The 22,428-nt window shown below is 42.5% G+C and overlaps 1 protein-coding gene across 1 annotated transcript in view; it reads left to right on the top strand.

Moving 5' to 3' along the window:
• LOC130323920 (5-hydroxytryptamine receptor 7) overlaps window positions 1-7,966 on the top strand; it is a 94,223-nt gene extending 86,257 nt beyond the window's left edge. Inside the window, exon 3 of the mRNA XM_056553195.1 lies at window positions 6,171-7,966. Coding sequence (XP_056409170.1) covers window positions 6,171-6,942 — 772 coding nt within the window. The 3' untranslated portion in view covers window positions 6,943-7,966. The remainder of the gene's footprint in view (window positions 1-6,170) is intronic.
• Window positions 7,967-22,428: the final 14,462 nt, after the last annotated feature.

Genomic DNA, 22,428 nt, shown 5'->3' with positions numbered 1-22,428 from the left:
CACATTAAATAGACTTTAAAAAAAATATGGTGCAGGGTTCTAAGGTTTTTTAGCTCTATAGTTCTTGAGTCCAAATTACTGAAACTACTGGGCAAGGTTCTTCATTGGATGTAAACTGTGGTGTAATGCACAATAAAGGACTGTACTTTGCATACTCTTTATGTGGCAGTCTGTGACATGACACGCTGAAACGTGCATCCAGCGAGGTCCTCCCCGACTTTCACTGGTCTGACTGTTGGCCCAAGATAAACCAGTAAAATACAGAAAGGCCCTTGTTCAGCTCTATCTTTTCTGGAAAATAGTCTCCTCTTGGATGCTACAGCAATGAGCAATGTGGAAATGAATCCTCACAGTCTGCACTGGAACTAGAATTGAGATAATGTGTTTCTAATGGAAAAGTGGTCACACATAAAATGTAACTTTTATTAGGAATATATAAGAAAAATAGACTGGTCCCTAGGCTTGTCTTACAGGGACCATGAGAGGATGTGAGAATTATATACAACAAAACCCCAGAGGATGCTAAGCATTGCATTAAGGATGTGAGAATGCGACATCTAGGACTTCTCGCATACCTGATCGGCAGTGATACTCATATCTATCACCCCTGGAGAACTGTGTGAGTGATTCACTTGATGACCAATGTGTTAAAGGGGTACTCTGGCCCTAAGACATCTTATCCCCTATCCAAAGGATAGGGAATAAGATGCCTGATCGCGGGGGTCCCGCCGCTGGGGAACCCTGCAATCTTTCATGCAGCACCCCGCTATCATCAGCCTCCGGAGCGAACATGTTTTGTATCATCGTGAATCTGTTGATATATTCTCTCAGTGATTTGTTACATGTGGTACTGACTAAAGCTAGCTAAAGCATGTGTGGCTTTGGCACAGGCCAAGTGCTAAACTGACTAGAACTGATTTAGCTACACCCCTTTTACCTAATAAGGGGAGGACTTGGGCCTCTCCTACATCCACTGGCTAGGAGTCTACATGTGACCAAATCAACCCTTCAGTGTCAATGTAAGAAGTGAACTCTCTGCACTCTATAAAACTCTGTGCTTTAGACTTGTGGTGCAAAGACAAAATACCTGCACAATTCAGACAATCATATTTGCAATACTATCCAGTACTTAATACACACCTTATGCATACTGCAAACCTTTATTTACTCAGCCACCCGGCAACTCTAATACTGTAGGTAGCAGTTGAAAATGCTGTACTGGGACACCACTCATAAGTATTGGAATATTCAAAAATATATTTAAAAACTAGACCCAAAAAGACCGGATTTACTACACTTAGGAGTGATCAGCATTTACATCAACTATCTTAGTGGGATTCAGTCTTTCTTTTCTGCTCTCTGTCTGCGCTTTGTCAGGCAAGAGACGAGAAACTTTACAGATAAGAGGAACAGCAGGTTGTGCATTATATTGGAGCAGGACGGCTGGTGACAGTAGCAGAACATCCTGCCCTTATCTAATACTACACAGCATCTCAGGGTGCTCATTACTTTGGCGCAGCAGAGCAGAGCCATCCTGCTGAGACTCCGCGAGTGTACGACAAGCTGTAGGGCAGCGCCACATCACTGGAATAGAGATCAATACCATCTGCTGAAGCTGGAGAAGAAGAAGACGTGTATTTATAATTAATTTATTTGGTAAATTATAGCGTTGACTTATTTCGTAATGCTGTACTAAGATGGTCACGTAGGACTTTGTTCCCATTGGGGCTCATCATCTAACCTTAGTATTTTTTTTTTTGGGAGACCAGATCTTGTCCTTGTTAGATTTGTACCCGGGACCCTTACAGTATTTTATGATATTTATATTTTCTGAATATTTGCATGCATAGAGGATATTGAAAGGGGATTTCTAAGGTGAGATAACTCCTTTAATGGTCCACAGGGCAGTCATGCAGTCACGGGAGATGGTCTCCATTAAATTTAGTGATAACTGTGTTTTATCTGATCGCTATCCAGAAATTGATATTCATAGTATGACTAAATGCTTCTTTTTTTTTTTTCTTTCTTTCTTTTTTTAAATCTTAGTCATGCCAAAGGCACTGATAAGCATATAGTTCTATATTTTTTAAAGGGGTACTCCGCCCCTAGACATCTTATCCCCTATCCATCTGAGACCTCCCATGATCTCAGTGCAGAACCCGGTGTTCTCAGCAGGACAACCCGTTCCCATATCTGTTATTTAAAGGGGTACTCCAGGGAAGTATATATATATATATATATATATATATATATATATATATATATATATATATATATATAGTGTGTGTGTGTGTGTATATGAAAAAGAAAAAACTCTAAAGCCACCACACTTCCAGGATATGTTCTCTGTAAACCATCCTGCCTGATATGCATGGCTCCTGTGGCCCCTGTTGTATTCTCTGGCTGCTTTATATACTTTGCTATCCTTCTTTCTCTCTCCTTGCCTACATCCCCCAGCAGTCATTGCAGCTTTGCTTTGCCAGCCCCCACCCTCCTGCTCTGAGCAGCAGAGAGAGATTCAGTGACGGACTGGCTGACACTGCACACACCTCCCAGTTCTCAGCACTAAAGAGAGCATGACTCATCAGTGCAGGGCAGAAACCACATGGGTTGTGTCTCTCAGGAGGGTGGGGGCTGCTTTCAGAGAGTGATTTGGACAGAGACAGAGTGGATGGCTGGATAATGTAATTTCCCTCACTTCATGCATAGAGGGGGAACTGCTCTATATTGCTAATGAATGATATTTAGACAACTAAATAGGTTGAAGAGAGCAGCTTTTACTATGGTGGTCTGGTCATGTATGACATGGTTATCCATGCATCCAAATTTAGGCATGTTATATATCCCCTGCAGCATTAGTTTTCTTTCACAGACTATTTTGAGGGGCTTTTGATCCCGACATAAGATCCCCTCATCGTATATCAGAAAGATATCAGCTTTGACATATACATCTAGCGCAGGTGATCATGCTCAGTGTTTGTATAGACAGCGAGTTGTGGGGCAGCCAAGAGTTTCCAGCAATAGGATTGAGAAGATGACATTTTATATTTTGGTTATGTTACCCTTTGACCTCAGATGTGGGAGGACTCTTATGAGTCGAGGTTCGCGCTCTCTCACTCAAGTGCAGGATACATGTCCCCCTTCTTCTGAAGCTTAGGGCGGAATCAAAACTGCTCCCGGCTTCTGAGTGTCAACCAAAAAGAGAAAACAAAGGCGATCCCTGTGGAGTAACGTAGGTTGTAAGGGTGTGGGGAAATGAAGGATTTAATACCGCTTACCGAAAGGGGTTGTGCAACAACATACACAACAATGGTAAAGGTGTGTAGTTGAATAGGGGTCCGTCCGCAGCCTTCCTGGAGTGTGGTTATGGGTAGAGAGAAAGGACTTCGTAATACAAGGATTTTGTGGCGCTGATCAGGACGCAGGACTCACAGGCTAAAAGTAACGACCATCAGGTTTATTAACAATAATGCAACGCGTTTCGCTGCGCATGCGCAGCGAAACGCGTTGCATTATTGTTAATTAACCTGATGGTCGTTACTTTTAACCTGTGAGTCCTGCGTCCTGATCAGCGCTGCGAAATCCTGGTATTACGAAGTCCTTTCTCTCTACAGAATGTCAACCAAGGAACACAAAATTGTTTGGCATCTATGAGCACAGAGACGTAGGAGTACTGCCCCCATAGCATGGCCCATGACTAGCTGTAGGCATAGTGCACATATATGGATGGTAGGGATACCTCGGCTTGCATCCGGTGACACCTACAACTACAGACACAATGAATTCTCACATTCGATGGCTCCAATGAGTCACCTACAAGATCTCACTTCTCAAAAATTGGAGGATGATGTGTGATACTGCTAATGTGTTATATTGTAAGAACAATAATTGACACCATCTCCTACAGCAACCGAGAAAGTATTTACCCCCTTCTAGGGAGATATTAGTCACAGTCAATATAATTTTGCTCCCTACCTTATGCAACAAGGATTTCAGATCAATATGTTTTAATGTCTTATGCCTTAATGTGAAAGCTTAAAAATCTATAAATCTTTCCAAAATTTAGCTTCTGACCCATCCACAACTCTCAGCAGGCCCTGACAGTCACACGCTGGGAGATGTAGTTTGAAACATCTTAAGAGCCGCAGGTTTCACACCTCTGTTCTATAGTAATAATTTACAACGTTATGTCCTGTTGTATCTGTCCTACCGAGAAGAGATTATTCCAATATCTGCCCAATGAGGAACCTTCAGGCTTCAGACGGGATCATCAGCTTTGATGTTGCTGATAAAAGAGAGATACTTCAGGAGTCTATTTCACATCACAGATGCTAAATTGACCAATCAGCAGCTATTGACCTCGCTACAGTGCATGAGGGAACATTGGTCGTCATTACCGTCGAGCGGATACTTTGATTTTCGGAATTATCTGCAATTTTCTTAAATAACATCTATCATCTAGTAACAAAAGAAACAGTACTTTGTATGTTAGAATTTCACTTTAATCTATTAAACATTTTAAAGTTTTTTTGTTTTTCAATGGTACCAATGGTACCCAAAAACATTGGTTCAGCCATTGGCTCAGCCCTATTGTAACGAACCCTCCTGTGCTGTCTCTGGTCCCAATTAGGAGTAGTCCTCAGCACCTCTTGTTATCCTGAAGATGGCACTACATGTCAAAGGGCTGTTCGTCACTGTGTGCCATGGCAGGCTCTGCTTATCAGGAGGTGGGAGTGCCGGGCCAATCAGCTTTGGTGCCAGTGATGACACCTCTTGGTTTTGAGAGGTTTAAAAGGGTGGCTCACTAGCTAAGTCACCCTTGATTGTGGTTACTACCCTTCACCAGTGTACCAGCGTACCTTTGCCTGTTCCCTGACTTTGCTCCTGCCTGCTGATTTGGTACTACACTTCCCTGGTTTGACCAATGCTTTCTCTGCCTGTGATTCTGGTTCTGATTTTGTCCTGTGCACACTTCTTGGTTTTGACTCACTGACTAGTCCCAGGTTAACTCCTTGCTTGCTGATATGGTACTAAGTGTTGTTAACCTGGCTTGTCTGATTTCCCAGATGACCCTGTGAACTTACTCTAGTGAAGGCACAGTCACCCATTTGGGGGCCTCCCTTAAGGGGTGGATCATCCAAGTAGCTGTGAATGGTGTTATTGGGGTGAGCACTAGTCATACTGTTCCCTACCTGACGTGACACCTATTGTCTTTGGAGTTTCAACTCTAAATTACATAAATGTACACAAATAGACCAAGACTTACTAAAACCATCTTATTTTTAGACAGTATAAACTAGACCAGCAATAGGCAACCTTTGGCACTGCCGATGTTTTGGACTACATCTCCTATGATGTTTGGCAGCATTTTGGCTGTAAGAGTATCATGGGACATGTATTCCAAAACAGTGTAGAAGGTCATCTATGCCTAAACTAGAATGCACCAGCCTTACCATTGTGGCTCAAGCTGTTTTATACATCTGTCGCAGTTTTAGAAGGTCTACATTTCTTTTTGTATTTGATGTTGCATAGTAGTCACTCCTTTTTTTAAAGAAGTCATGCCCCTATTTGCCTAAGGCCTTATCACATTTGTTGATGCAGTGGAAAAGTGCTAATACTCATTTGCAACAGAATATCTGACCCATAGTCTCAAGTAGAGACCCAATTTAACAATCAGTCTCTGAGCTGTAGTGCAAAACCATAGGGGCACTGTGTGTTGTTGAATCAGCTTCATACATAGTGTTCTGGCGTATGAAAAGACACGTATTTACACAGCTGAAGCGGAGCTGAGATTGTTATACGACTCATTGTGTCACTGCTCAATGTTTTCTCATGATCTTTCCTTGTGTTGCTGGAAATTGTCTACCATATGTAGCCATTTGAACTTCTGACTGGTTAATAAATAGAGGTATCCATCAATTGGTTGTGGAAGCTAGGTAGCAGGTGCTCATAAATCAGGAATATAGCAGTGGGTTTCTAAAAGGTATCAGTCACACCATTGTCCTGGTGCCAAAAAGACTGGCAATAGAGATAAGCAAAGTTACCAAAGTTTGTTTTGGGTCCATTTTTCTACAACTAAAATTAACTTTTCTTATGATATCTCCATTAGATTTGTATTTCTAATTGTTGATGTCTACAGATAATAGAACTTATCATTTTGTCTTCCACAGATACCTTGGAATAACACGCCCACTGACCTATCCAGCCCGACAGAATGGCAAACTAATGGCTAAGATGGTGTTTATAGTTTGGCTTCTCTCTGCCTCCATCACTCTTCCACCACTCTTTGGATGGGCTCAAAATGTCACTGTGGAGAGGATGTGTCTCATAAGTCAAGACTTTGGGTATACCGTCTACTCTACTGCAGTTGCCTTCTATATCCCAATGACTGTCATGCTCATTATGTATCAGAGAATCTTTGTAGCAGCTAAAATCAGTGCCGAGAAGCACAAATTTGTGAACATCCCAAAACTTATTGAACAAGAAGGTATTTATTGCTTAGAAGATAAAATTGCTCCTAAAAAAAGCTCCAAAAAGAACAAAGCAGTCGAAGAGTTTGCCACCTTGTCCAAGCTCATACGCCAAGACAGGAAGAACATCTCCATCTTCAAAAGAGAACAAAAAGCAGCGAGGACTCTTGGGATAATCGTTGGAGCCTTCACTTTTTGTTGGCTTCCTTTCTTCTTGATGTCCACAGCCCGGCCTTTCATTTGTGGCATTAGGTGCAGCTGCATGCCCCTCAGACTGGAGAGGACACTTCTGTGGTTGGGCTACACCAACTCGCTTATAAATCCATTAATCTACGCCTTCTTCAACAGGGATTTAAGGACTACTTTTTGGAACTTGCTGAGGTGCAAGTACACCAATATCAATAGGAGGCTGTCAGCCGCCAGTATGCATGAAGCATTAAAAGTTACAGAGAGGCATGAGGGCATCTTGTAATGGTTCCATTCTATGGACCTTGGACATCATCATGACTTGACCATGACTCTGAAAGACACACTATTTAGTGCCTATCCTAAGAGACAATGCTTTATGGTGATATGTCTTTTGATTTTCAGTATATTTATTACCACGGTTTTCAAAAGGTTGTGGCTACTGGTTGGGTTTCTAAAAATGCAGTAGAAAGATAAACTCTCTACTTCAGTCTTTCCCAACTAGGGTTCCTGGGATTTTATGGAACCTAAGTTAGGTTTCTCCAGGAGACCGCAACAGCAAATCGCTGTTATGGTAAGAATTGGGTAGTTGTAGTTGCTCCTAAAGGAGACAGCACCAGCCGGTCATCTTTACAGTATGGATTAGGTGGATGTAGGGGTGGATGTAGACTGCGCCTTCATGTTACCTTTACAGAAGGAATGGAGTGGTTCTCCGGGAGACAGCACCTTCATGTCATCTTTACAGTAGTAGTATGGTGGTTGTAGCAGTTCTCCAGAAGACAGCACCTTTACAAAAGGGTCAGAAGGGTTTAAGGGGCTCCCCCGTCAAAGTAATGTTTATGTCCGGGGTTCCTCCATGATAAAATGTTAGGACTTACTGCTTTACTTGAATGGACATTGTACAAAAAATACACATCAAATTTTATTGTAAATTAAACAGAGATATATAATGCTGTGACTATTACTGAATGTGCATTTTTCTCCAGCTTTTAACTACCAAGGTTTACAAGAGGGGTAATGTTCACGCAACACTTCATGTCCGTGACAATCATCACTGAGTCGTGACCATCTCTTTTTATTACCAGTGCTTGGCATGTATAGGCACCTGTAGTGTGTGCTCGGCATACAGGAAATACCACCAGTATCTAATCGGAACAACATTCTCAGCAGCTTCGTACATTCGTACAGTTCTGTAGTCGACAAATTGTGTGACAAAAAAATGTAAATAGAGTCAATGATGTCATTGGTAGAAGATTTTCTTTTTGAGATATGTGTATATGTATATATATATATATATATATATATATATATATATATATATATATATCCTGATGGAGAAAAGACACAATCGCCAATAACATATAATTGTGAAGGTGAACTGATGTTTCTTATAATGTGTTTTGCCTCAGCTCCGTAGCACTCAGTACATCCGACCATCTGTATGTTCATATGAACTCAATAAAAAAAGGCTTTGCCCACTCCTGTTCAATCATTTGGTTGACGTGTGTATGTTATTAAACCATTCCTGCCAAGGTCTGCCTTGTCTCCTGGTGACCAAGAAAGACAAAAACAAAACATGGCTTCTCAATGATTTTTTTCCGCATATCCACTTGCTATCCTCCTCCGCCAACACCTGTGGCTCTTCTTCTGTTGCAAACCTACAACTTCCAGTATTCCCTAACCATCTACTGCCACAAGTTGGGGGACCACACTCTAATCCAGAGGTCCACATTTGAATTTTTCCCTGTTCTATTTTAATGGGAAGAACCTAGAATGTTGGTGGACCTTAAAGGGGTACTCCGCCCCTAGACATCTTATCCCCTATCCAAAGGATAGAAGATAAGATGTCTGATCATGGGGGTCCCGCCACTGGGGACCCTCATGATCTCTCCTGCAGCACCCCAGTCATCTCAGGATACAGGGGCAAAAGGATTGTGACGTCAATGCAAGTCTATGGGAGGGAGCGTGGTGACCGCCATGCTCCCTCCCATAAACTTGCATTGAGGGGGCGTGGCTGTGATGCCACGAAGGGGGCATGACTGTGACGTTCAATGCGAAGTTCGCTCCGTGCACCAGATGTCTGGGGTGCCGCAGGCGAGATCCTTTGGATAGGGGATAAGATGTCTAGGGGCGGAATACCCCTTTAAGGACTGGGTTGGAAATCACTGTTCTGATCCATCACATGCTAATTGAAGGTCAAATGTAAATGTATATTTGGTTAAATGGACACTCTCATTAAAACTAATTTTTGCTATTGCACTCCTTATGGTAAATAAAAAATATTTCTAATATACTTTGTATATGTGCTCAAGAGCTCATTTTCCCCCATCTTATACACAGACTTTGGACCTAAGCCCAAACACAGGAAGTGTAGTCTGGAGTGCTGAGGGGTGTGTCCAACCAACAGCATATGGCAGTTAAGTGTGAGAGGAGCTATGATTGGATGAGGCTGGACACACCCCCCTCAGCACTCCAGACTACACTTCCTGTGTTTGGGCTTCGGTCCTAAGTCTGTGTATAAGATGGGGGAAAATGTGCTCTTGAGCTTTTTTAAGCACAAATAAAACATAGAAAACTTCATTTTTTTTAAACAAAGTATATTAGAAATATGTTTTATTTACCATAAGGAGTGCAATAGCAAAAATTTGTTTTATGAGAGTTACCCTTTAAGGGTTTATCTACACAGGATGAAAATACCGTAAATCTTCCACCTGGATTTGTGGACAGAACTATGCAGTAGAATACAGTGATTTCAACAAACATCATCCATACACTGTGGTTGTCTTCTGAAAGTAGTCGTCCGAGTTATTCAAAGGTTTGTACTAAAGTTAAGAAGAACTTGTGCCCACCCTTTTAATCCCCACCACGTCCAGCCACCACCACTCCAGTTATTACCTATGGCGTTGTTTACATGATAGCAGCAATGACATGCCCATAATATTTTATCCCCAGTATGCTCACCCTCCGAGTCTTCTGCCATTCCTATGGTAAGGAGTCCCTAGTCTTCAAGCTAGTCTTGGCTTTCTGGTCTATTACGATGGAGTGTTGTGTTAACACGTGAAGATGTGGTAGAAACATGGAAACCTTGGGATGGTATTGGCAGAAGGAGGGTATACTGATTTTTCTTTTTCAGATTAGAATCCACAGTGGAAAATCCACAACAAAACCTGCAACAAAAGTGATTTGTCAGTGTATATATAGGGTCAAATTTGCAAACGGTGGATGCTGTGGACATATCAGAACAGAACTTCCAAAAAAAAAAAAACCCATAAGAGCTGACACATAGAAAAGAACCATAATATAAGAGTTGTATGTTGGGGCTGTGGTGGGCAGGTGTAGGTTTGACCATGGTACTTTCCGTCTTAATTATGTATTTCTTGAGAACTGATAGCAGAACTAATAAAGAAGGGGAGAAGCTCCTTGCAGTTTTTTTTACATAGAATAGCACAGTCCAAAATGGTATACAAGAGTTTGAACAGCCAGCACTCAAAAAGAAGCCCCCAAACTGCTGTGTTTTGGCTCCTTGTAGCCTTACTATGGTATGAACCAATATGAATAACACTGAATGGAACAGAACACCTACCATTTACAAGTAATCGCAAGATTTTGTTCTCCCCCCTCCCCAACATTGAAAGCATTGTCTCCCTATGCCCCAGTAGTCACAGTAGGGGCCACCTTCCCTAGTTCTAGCAATGACTTTCCAATGACTTCCATTAGTAGTAATAGCAGTGTCTTCCCTCAGAGCTAGTCCTCCACCTGTATGCAGTGTTTCCCTTCCTTTCAGCAGTAAAACCATTCTCCCTTAAAGGGGTACTCTGCCCCTAGACATCTTATCCCCTATCCAAAGGATAGGGGATAAGATGTCAGATCGCGGGGTTCCCGCCGCTGGGGACCCCTGCGTTCTCAGTAGCGTCACCTTTGGATAGGAGATAAGATGTCTAGGGGCAGAGTACCCCTTTAATCCAGTTAATCCACTAGTGCCCTCTTTTTGGAAGCTTTTTAATAGTGCACAGGGGTGCAAGATACACTTGTCAATTTGTGACGCCAGAGCACCGTTAGCCTATATACGGTCCGAAATGGAGACAGCTTCTCCTGAGCAAGACACAGGGGCAAGAAACACACCGATGCCGGGTTACGGATAACTGCGTATTACTGAGCAGGTGTAGATGATATTACACGCCAACAGTATGGAGCAGAGTAAAAGGGATGCAGTGTAACCCTTGGAAGCCCTGTTGCCCTGCTGGGACTTATGGTGCATTTTACCCACTTGAATTACAGAGATTTGAGACCTCAAGATATCCCACGCTGACTAGGGTTCTGACAAGGTCCAATTACTATCACCACCAGGGTTTGACTCACTCACTGTACGGGGATGGCGGGGCTGACTTGATTTAGAGTTTTCTATAGGCTTCCCTCTGAATTCACCACACACATCTTCCACCTCCTTTCCACACTGTAGCTCAGCACAAACTGAAGCAACTCCTCCCCCCCATACACTATATACATGAGAATTTAGGGGTTCCCATTGGGCAGACAGGGTCACCTGGATACCACTGCATCTCTTGCTTAAAGGTACAGTACATGAAGAACAAAAAATACAGTGAATATAATAAAGTGCATGAATATAATAAACATTTTAATAGTGGGCCCAACATAAGAGCAGCAGGCATTCCCGAGGAGATCCACAGCCCACAGGACAGCCTATGGTACTGGGACACCTCATGCACTGTTTTAGATTTACCATTGATGGACTGTTTTTTGGATGGGTCACCAATGAGGCTGTCGTAAATCCTCCCCCACTCCTGACCAAGGCCTTGTACAACTATTATACTACATAGTATATTTGGTACTAGCTCACAAGGGATCTTTTGCCAACAGAGATTACTTACTGGAAGAGACCTTCGGTTTCCCTCTGGGAAAGTTTATGCCTCTTCGCAGGTACTGCAAAATGAAGACAGGAAACTCCTCTAGACTCAGCGCAAATCCACCGGCCTGTTCATGGCATCCACTCCTTTCCTGGCACTCAATGCAATTCTCCTGCAAAGGCAACATAGGGTATAGGACCAACCAAGGCCGAGCCCTCTCAGCTCCACGTCCTGCCTCTATAGATGGTACTGTCCCATCGCTGGTGCCCCCTAGGCACAATTGAAAACATATTGCAGGTTGATATCTGTATACACTGCTATATACACCGCAGGAGAAATGCTAGCACAGGCTTCCAGTATCCGTATACACTGCTATATACTACTATATACACCGCAGGAGAAATGCTAGCACAGGCTTCCAGTATCCGTATACACTCCTATATACTACTATATACACCGCAGGAGAAATGCTAGCACAGGCTTCCAGTATCCGTATACACTGCTATATACTACTATATACACTGCAGGAGAAATGCTAGCATAGGCTTCCAGTATCCGTATACACTGCTATATACTACTATATACACCGCAGGAGAAATGCTAGCACAGGCTTCCAGTATCCGTATACACTGCTATATACTACTATATACACCGCAGAAGAAATGCTAGAACAGGCTTCCAGTATCCGTAAACACTGCTATATACTACTATATACACCGCAGGAGAAATGCTAGCACAGGCTTCCAGTATCCGTATACACTGCTATATACTACTATATACACCGCAGGAGAAATGCTAGCACAGGCTTCCAGTATCCATAGTTTCAGGTGCTGCACATCTCGTATCTTCACAGAACAGACAATTACCTTCAGATAACTCCAAAGATAAAAGTTTAAGGGGGTCAGATCGGAAGACCTCAAGGCCACTGGATATGTGAAATTACTACATGATGATGTGTTTCCCTCTTTATTCACTGAAGCTGGCATGTTCCCTGAGCTTTTCCAGTAAGATGGTGACCACCACATTATGGGTGTCAGGTCCGAGCATTCCTGATGAACAGTGTCCTGGAAAGTGGATTGGTCGTCGTGGGCCAGTTGAATGGCCCCCAAGGTCTCCCGATCTGACCCCCTTAGACTTTTATCTTTGGGGTCATCTGAAGGTAATTGTCTATGCTGTGAAGATACGAGATGTGCAGCACCTGAAACTACAGATACTGGAAGCCTGTGCTAGCATTTCTCCTGCGGTGTATATAGTAGTATATAGCAGTGTATATGGATACTGGAAGCCTGTGCTAGCATTTCTCCTGCGGTGTATATAGTAGTATATAGCAGTGTATACAGATACTGGAAGCCTGTGCTAGCATTTCTCCTGCGGTGTATATAGTAGTATATATCAGTGTATACGGATACTGGAAGCCTGTGCTAGCATTTCTCCTGCGGTGTATATAGTAGTATATAGCAGTGTATACGGATACTGGAAGCCTGTGCTAGCATTTCTCCTGCAGTGTATATAGTAGTATATAGCAGTGTATACGGATACTGGAAGCCTGTGCTAGCATTTCTCCTGCGGTGTATATAGTAGTATATAGCAGTGTATATGGATACTGGAAGCCTGTGCTAGCATTTCTCCTGTGGTGTATATAGTAGTATATAGCAGTGTATACGGATACTGGAAGCCTGTGCTAGCATTTCTCCTGCGGTGTATATAGTAGTATATAGCAGTGTATACGGATACTGGAAGCCTGTGCTAGCATTTCTCCTGCGGTGTATATAGTAGTATATAGCAGTGTATAGAGAAGAGGGTTGCATTGACAATCCAACACAATGGGCAGCACATTGAACACATTTTATAAGTGGTCAGAAACTTGTAAATAACTCATGAAAGAATAAAGTTACGTTAAAACCAAGCACATCATTGTTTTACTTGTGAAATTTCAAAAAAGTTTAATGTGTCACATCACCCTCTTCATATTGAAAAAACAAAAGTTGGATTCAAAATGGCCGACTTCAAAATGGCCGCCATGGTCACCACCTATCTTGAAAAGTTTCCCCCGTCACATATACTAATGTGCCACAAACAGGAAGTTAATATCCCCAACAATTCCCATTTTATTAAGGTGCATCCATATAAATGGCGCACCCTGTAGTAATTGTGATTGGTAGTCCACTACACTGGGTATAAGTTATTTTCAGTTACTGACTACTACTAACCCTTTTAGTGATTTAGCGTATTGGTGTCTCCTAGTATAGGACTCTTTGCACTCTGCAGTGGATACATAGCCTCTCTCTTTCCTGACCATGTGTCTCTCACTTCCTCTTCCTTTATAACCCTCTCCTTTAGGTCCCTGACCAGCTATTCAGTCTTTTCATGTCCAACTCTTCCTCAGAGGCATATAAAAGCAAGAGATACCATAGACTGTAGGAAACTGTCAAGAAATATAGTGCCTGATGTTGCGAGTCCTTGCTTTGTATTCATTGCACACAATGTTCTCTCTTTGAGGACCAGGCACAAAACAATAGGGGTGCAATGGTAGCAGTAGCACAAGGTCCTGGTAAATGGAGAGGCCCAAAGGACCGACTGACACATGGAAGACACCTTTGTTATTAATGGCACATGGTAGGTGGGAGGCCTAACACGGAAGTTGCATTAGGGCACAGGAGCTACAGGTTATTGTAGGGGGGGGGGGGGAGAGTGCAGTTGGAGAGTGGAGTGCAGTGTGTTCAGAGAGAAGGGGAGTATGTTCCTGCAACCAAGTTGAGGAGAAGCCAAAGGGAGAAGAAGTCAACTAAATTCCACAGCCACGCAAAATCGCAGGAAACGACCCCGGTCCGCAGGTAAATCATCAAAGCCTGGCGATAAGCAAAAGTTCAGTGGGGAAAACCTTCAGTCAGTCAAGTTAAAGCTTTTAGTTAGCATGTGCTGCCACTAATCTTCAGGCTACATTGAACAGCCACTATAACTCCCAGCAAGGCATTAGGCTCCCTGGGTTCCACTCTGCCCATCTCACTGCACAAACTTCTGTGTTGTAAAAGACCTGCTACCGCGATCATCAGTAAAAAGACAGTTTTAACATTGTATCGATGTATTTATTTTCCCGCGCCAGGCCCAGGAGAAGCTGTGATATCCTTGGACCGTGTAGGTTAACGGTGCCCTGTCATCACGAAGTGATACATCTAACCACCCCGAGTCACCTACTACAGTCTGTCCAGTTTCCGTGGTTGCCACATATATAGTGTGCTTTATACAGTGTGCTGATGGCCGTTAAGGCCCTACATAAGCAATACTGCTGATGTTGGCCATTTAACCCTTGAAAGTAATGTACAATTGGTGCTGGAACAAACAAAAAAAAAAAACAAGCCCTCCCATGGCTTTGTAGATGGAAAACTGAATGAATTATGGCTCTTAAAAAACAAGGAAGAAAAACAAAACTGCAAAAATAAAAATTGGCCACGACTGGCTATGTCCTTAATGGGTTAAACATCCAGCAGATGGGAGCAAAATGGCAGGTAATGAAGTGCGAGGCGCAGGCTGTGACGGCTGAGGTAGAAATACATGTAGGCAGAGTGAGCGGAGATGTGACACAAGGAGAAGACCCAGCATCTATGAGAACGAGCAGAAAAGAGAGGGCAAATGTTTCTGCACGGGATCCAACAGTGAAATATTCAACGTGACACATATCCAGCGACAATGCAGAAAACTGCAGCCGAGTACTCTGGGAAATAGGTTAAGCAGATAAAAACAAGCGGAAAAAAAAAATCAAGGTCAGCAGTGGCGTAAGACTATTTATAACACAGCAGATATGGAGATGGTGGCAGATAGATAAGAATTAGGATATGGCAAAGCTATATGTTGGGGTGTAAGCCTGGATGGAGTATTCTCTGCTGTATACCTCTGACATATGGCGCATAGCCATAAAGTGGCAAAATGTGGTTATACATTCTGCACTTCCCTCCATTCTCTTGGCTACCAGTAGTCAGTAAATTTTTTCTGTATGGTACAGAAGACTTTGCCAGGAAAAGCAGCTTCTGTGCTGTAAACATCATCTAAATAATGCCGCCATATAGTGTGGTGACCCACGGGTGTATGAGGGGACCGCGGATGTAGCGGTGTGAGTGGTGGGATCAGATGGTATTCACCCCTGAGGGCAAGATGTTGCTAATTCCTAGTGTTCGTGATGCCAGTAGGGCTTTAGGGTTCCGGTACACCACACGACCTGGTTCCTCCGCTATGCCAGTTGCTAATAGTGAAATGAGAGTCCACAACCAGTTATGGTCAAAGGGAGGCTTTACTGAGTATTAGACAGATGGAATTATCTTCACAGCTAAGGTCAGATTTCCCAGAGAGGTGGCCAGGACCCAGAAGGACCTCACAGCTTGCTGGACCAATATACTTGTAATTAACTTGACTCGAGATTGGACTTGACTATATGCAGGACAAGACTAGTTTCAGTGACAGCAGACATAGACTTGAGACTTACTGGAATGACTGTAGCTTTTGGGGTCTTCCAGATGCGGATCACTTGCACTGAGATCTCTGGTGTTTTCTGTGCTCAGAAAAGACTGATCGTAGAAGAGAGAATTGTAATGGCCGCCCCTTTATATAGTGGGGGGCTGGACAAAAGCCCATTGGTCAAGCTGCGGGTCATAGGTTAAGCTGGTGCTCTCTGGGAGAACATGTGACAACAAATTATGTGAGTGTATGACATAACATGTGACAGACTTACACAGGTCCATGGGACCCCGGCGATCTGAAATCTTATCCCCTATCCTTTGGATAGGGGATAAGATGTCTAGGGGCGGAGTACCCCTTTAAGGCTTCAGGCCAGGCCTAGGAACCAAGAGGCTTCTCAGCCACCTTTGCTCACAGACCTGCACCCCACAGTGGGCACTGCAGCTCAAGAGTCAGTAGTGATTGTTTTTTGTGAATTCCCTGGGAGCCAACCAGTTGCAGCTAAACCCGCAAGGAAGAGAAAGTGGGACTAAGCAAAGTTTAAGAGTTTCAGGGAACCCAATATTTTTCTCAAATTACTTCAAATTAGGGAAACCTTTTCCAGCCATATTTGTTCATTGATTTCTGAAGAGACTGTGACAGTCAATGAAAAAATACCTGACACCGACTCTGTATCATAAGGAAGGGTGTAAATACTTATTTATATGTTTAGAGAACAAATAATTATAGTACATTTTAGAACATCAATGTAACGAAATAAAGAACAAGAGAATACACTATATATAGATCACATACATGTTAGCGTTCAGGGAACTCATCCATAGCTACTAGAACTCCAATGCTGTAACCTAATTTTCCAGATTTTTGATGACACGTCTTTCATCTTCGTTAATCAGACACAAGGACCCCTTACTAGTTTAATGTTACATAGTTGCCATAAAAACACAAGCTATTTGTTATTTCTACATTGCAAACACCAGGACATGTGATTCGGTGAAGCCCGCTGGGTAAATATTGCGGCGTCCTGTAGTGCGTTACATACAATTAGCTGAATAAAAAACTAGGACATATATTTATAGGGAGATAAGAATGCAGTAAGGTATGGAGGGGTACATATATAATTGTTTGGTGCAGGAGTAACAGTCTGTGTATCACTTTATAAAGGTTTATTGTTGAAATTGCCCTAATCTGTTGTGCATTGTTGTGATATATGCATTGTTGTATTATACTCTCACATTTGTCGTGACCCTGTTAGCCCTTTGGTGTTTATTGGATGCCAGCTTATAGAAAAGGGCTTATGTGGCATCTGATGGTGATATAGTGGGTGCGCTTTGCCACAACACAAATAGAAGAAGACAGAAAGGAGTCCTTATTGGGTAGGGTTTTGGAGCCAGACAACTAGTGAGTATGGTGAAACCCACATGAAGTGCCAAAGGAGCCTGCTCTAGGTCTGTAAAAGGAGTAAGCCTGGATCCAGCCACCAAGTGGTGGGCTGAAGGCAGTGCTGGTGGGCTGAAGGCAGTGCTGGTGGGCTGAAGGCAGTGCGGGTGGACTGAAGACAGTGCTGGTGGGCTGAAGGCAGTGCTGGTGGGCTGAAGGTAGTGCTGATGGACTGAAGGCAGTGCTGGTGGGCTGAAGGCAGTGCTGGTGGGCTAAAGGCAGTGCTGGTGGGCTGAAGGCAGTGCTGGTGGACTGAATGTAGTACTGGTGGGCTGAAGGCAGTGCTGGTGGACTGAAGGCAGTGCTGGTGGACTGAAGGTAGTGCTGGTGGGCTGAAGGCAGTGCTGGTGGACTGAAGGCAGTGCTGGTGGGCTGAAGGCAGTGCTGGTGGACTGAAGGTAGTGCTGGTGGGCTGAAGGTAGTGCTGGTGGGCTGAAGGCAGTGCTGGTGGACTGAAGGCAGTGCTGGTGGACTGAAGGCAGTGCTGGTGGGCTGAAGGCAGTGCTGGTGGACTGAAGGCAGTGCTGATGGGCTGAAGGTAGTGCAGGTGGGCTGAAGGTAGTGCTGGTGGGCTGAAGGTAGTGCTGGTGGGCTGAAGGCAGTGCTGGTGGGCTGAAGGTAGTGCTGGTGGGCTGAAGGCAGTGCTGGTGGGCTGAAGGCAGTGTTGGTGGGCTGAAGGCAGTGTTGGTGGGCTGAAGGCAGTGCTGGTGGGCTGAAGGTAGTGCTGGTGGGCTGAAGGTAGTGCTGGTGGGCTGAAGGTAGTGTTGGTGGGCTGAAGGTAGTGCTGGTGGGCTGAAGGCAGTGCTGGTGGGCTGAAGGCAGTGCTGGTGGGCTGAAGGCAGTGCTGGTGGGCTGCAGTGATTTAGAGCCTGTCAACAAGTTTCAGCTAGAAACCGAGACATCAAGCCTCCTCCTATGTGTCTCCAAATAAAAAAGACTTAGCACTATTGTGTCCAATCTGTCAAAAAGTATATTATAGACATTGGAAATACCAAGAATGTCCTAGAATGCCCCCAAAAGATTTCAAGGGAACAAATTAAAACGAAGATCAATACTTATATGAGGAAAAACTGAACTGGCCTTCCAGTTAGTGTAAATATGCTTGCAGGGATAGGATGGTGGCAGAACAGTTGCACCAGAGCCCTGATGCCTAGGAAGGCAAAGCAATAACCCTCCCCCCTGGCACACAGGAAGATATGAGTAGTATAAGTGGCACTTAATATGTGGTGGACACTGTAATAAATTTACAATGAGGCCCAGGATCTTCAGCTTACATCATTGAGTGGTAGAAAAGCCATGAGTAGGATGTGCCAATTGGTTCTAAAAAATTCTGAAAAGAAATCCAAACAAATAAATATTGCTAGTTTTTTGTACATAGATACCAGTATATATGGATGCCCATGTATTGTACATAGATACTAGTATATATGGATGCCCATGTCTTGTACATAGATACTAGTATATATGGATGCCCATGTTTTGTACATAGATACTAGCATATATGGATGCCCATGTCTTGTACATGATAGCAGTATATATGGATGCCCATGTATTGTACATAGATACCGGTATATGTGGATGCCCATGTCTTGTACATGATAGCAGTATATATGAATGCCCATGTCTTGTACATAGATACTAGTATATATGAATGCCCATGTCTTGTACATAGATACTAGTATATATGGATGCCCATGTTTTGTACATAGACACTAGTATATATGGATGCCCATGTCTTGTACATAGATACTAGTATATATGGATGCCCATGTCTTGTACATAGATACTAGTATATATGGATGCCCATGTTTTGTACATAGATACTAGCATATATGGATGCCCATGTCTTGTACATGATAGCAGTATATATGGATGCCCATGTCTTGTAAATAGATACTAGTATATATGGATGCCCATGTCTTGCACATGATAGCAGTATATATGGATGCCCATGTATTGTACATAGATACCGGTATATGTGGATGCCCATGTCTTGTACATGATAGCAGTATATATGAATGCCCATGTCTTGTACATAGATACTAGTATATATGAATGCCCATGTCTTGTACATAGATACTAGTATATATGGATGCCCATGTCTTGTACATAGATACTAGTATATATGGATGCCCATGTCTTGTACATAGATACTAGTATATATGAATGCCCATGTCTTGTACATAGATACTAGTATATATGGATGCCCATGTCTTGTACATAGATACTAGTATATATGGATGCCCATGTCTTGTACATAGATACTAGTATATATGGATGCCCATGTCTTGTACATAGATACTAGTATATATGAATGCCCATGTCTTGTACATAGATACTAGTATATATGAATGCCCATGTCTTGTACATAGATACTAGTATATATGGATGCCCATGTCTTGTACATAGATACTAGTATATATGGATGCCCATGTCTTGTACATAGATACTAGTATATATGGATGCCCATGTCTTGTACATAGATACTAGTATATATGAATGCCCATGTCTTGTACATAGATACTAGTATATATGGATGCCCATGTCTTGTACATAGATACTAGTATATATGGATGCCCATGTCTTGTACATGATAGCAGTTTATATGGATGCCCATGTCTTGTACATGATAGCAGTTTATATGGATGCCCATGTCTTGTACATAGATACCAGTATATATGGATGCCCATGTCTTGTACATAGATACTAGTATATGTGGATGCCCATGTCTTGTACATGATAGCAGTATATATGGATGCCCATGTCTTGTACATAGATACCGGTATATATGGATGCCTATGTCTTGTACATAGATACTAGTAAATATGAATGCCCATGTCTTGTACATAGATATTAGTATACATGAATGCCCATGTCTTGTACATAGATACTAGTATATATGAATGCCCATGTCTTGTACATAGATACTAGTATATATGAATGCCCATGTCTTGTACATAGATACTAGTATATATGGATGCCCATGTCTTGTACATGATAGCAGTTTATATGGATGCCAATGTCTGGTACATGATAGCAGTTTATATGGATGCCCATGTCTTGTACATAGATACCAGTATATATGGATGCCCATGTCTTGTACATAGATACTAGTATATATGGATGCCCATGTCTTGTACATAGATACTAGTATATATGGATGCCCATGTCTTGTACATGATAGCAGTTTATATGGATGCCCATGTCTTGTACATGATAGCAGTTTATATTGATGCCCATGTCTTGTACATAGATACCCATTAGTCTCAAGGGGCGACACGGCTTCTTTACCGTGAGGACTGTGAATTTATGGAACGGTCTCCCTCAGGAACTGGTCACAGCAGGAACAATTAACAGCTTTAAAACAGGATTAGATACATTCCTGGAACAAAATAAGATTAATGCTTATGAAGAAATATAAAATCTCATCCCTTCCCCAATATCGCGCCACACCCCTACCCCTTAATTCCCTGGTTGAACTTGATGGACATATGTCTTTTTTCGACCGTACTAACTATGTAACTATGTAACTATGTCTTGTACATAGATACCAGTATATATTGATGCCCATGTCTTGTACATAGATACCAGTAAATATGGATGCCCATGTCTTGTACATGATAGCAGTATATATGGATGCCCATGTCTTGTACATGATAGCAGTATATATGGATGTTCATGTCTTCTACATAGATACCAGTATATATGGCTACCCATGTCTTGTAAATAAATACCACCAGCATACATTGATGTCCTTGTCTTGTTTATGAATGCCAATATATATGGCTAACCTTGTATTGTATATGGATACCAATATAGATAGATAGATACCAATGTATATAGAGCTCCACTGATAAGAAGATATCAATAAAGTATTCAAGTAATAATTTCTATATTGTTCTACTGTTCGGCATTTCCTCTCCACACTGGGTGACATATACAGCCAGATAAGAGTAAGCTGTGCATAGTCCGCAGAGGGTTGGCAGAAATGAATGGAAAACTCTGTAAATTTATACTTTATTATAGAAATTCATTTTTTTTTCTGAAGTGAACACTCATTTCTTATTCTGCAAGATAAGGGACACGCAAATATCAAAGTTCATGCGTTGGGGACGACAAATGGCCGACGTGTATGAGTCACAATCTACTTACTGCCAGCGTCCAGCTTTATAATGAGAACTAGGTCACTGAAAGCTTTTAGACATTTTTATACCATATGGCACAATCTGAACTATCAAAAAGTCTTTAACTTGCAGTAAAGTTTTACAACAGAACATTATTTAAGATGATTCAAGAGGCAGTACGAAGCCTATGGCCAAACTACTGGAATGCCATCACAAACAATATTTCTTATTGGGATTCCAAGTCACATTTTTTTTTTTTATTGCTCCAATACATCTAAAAAAAAGGTTAAGGCAACCTTGTCTATTATCTTTTCTAATTTACAGTCTCCTACTGTTTTATAGAGGTAGCTCCTCTGTATATACAAGATGCCAAGTATAGGGATGCATGGACCAAGCACAAGATAAAAGAAACAAGGGCAAATGTATCATAAGGACAGACCATGAGACTGCCATTGGGTCCTTGACCTAAGGGCCTAGCCCCGTTGGCCCAATTCTGTGAGGGGCTCCTGAGGGGTACAACCCGTGCAGGACTCCACGCTAATGATAATAAACAGCAAAGTTTTGAACCAACTTAGCACTCATCTGTTATGTTCAAGCTTGCTGTATAACACCCATTCTTTTTAGTAGCCATTAAATGGTATCACATCATCAAGATGGTTATATTGTTTCTCGTACAGAGAGCAATAAAATGTACTGTATAGAACATTGTAGGCAACTGGCCCAAGGGTGTAGAGGGGAAACAAATACAAGCCCCTTCAGTATGCGGTAAGACTTGGAGCAAAAATGAGTAGAGACCTTCTCATCTATGTATATCTTGACCCTCTCAAGATATAAATTGCCATAACACCATACTGTACCTACTATCTAGCTGTCTCAGTGCAAATGTTTTTATGG

This window comes from Hyla sarda, chromosome 1 (genome assembly GCF_029499605.1).
Source record: "Hyla sarda isolate aHylSar1 chromosome 1, aHylSar1.hap1, whole genome shotgun sequence".
NCBI classification, from domain to species: Eukaryota; Metazoa; Chordata; class Amphibia; order Anura; family Hylidae; genus Hyla; species Hyla sarda.
Note: the sequence above shows the minus strand (reverse complement) of the source record. Positions and strands in the feature narration are given on the sequence as shown.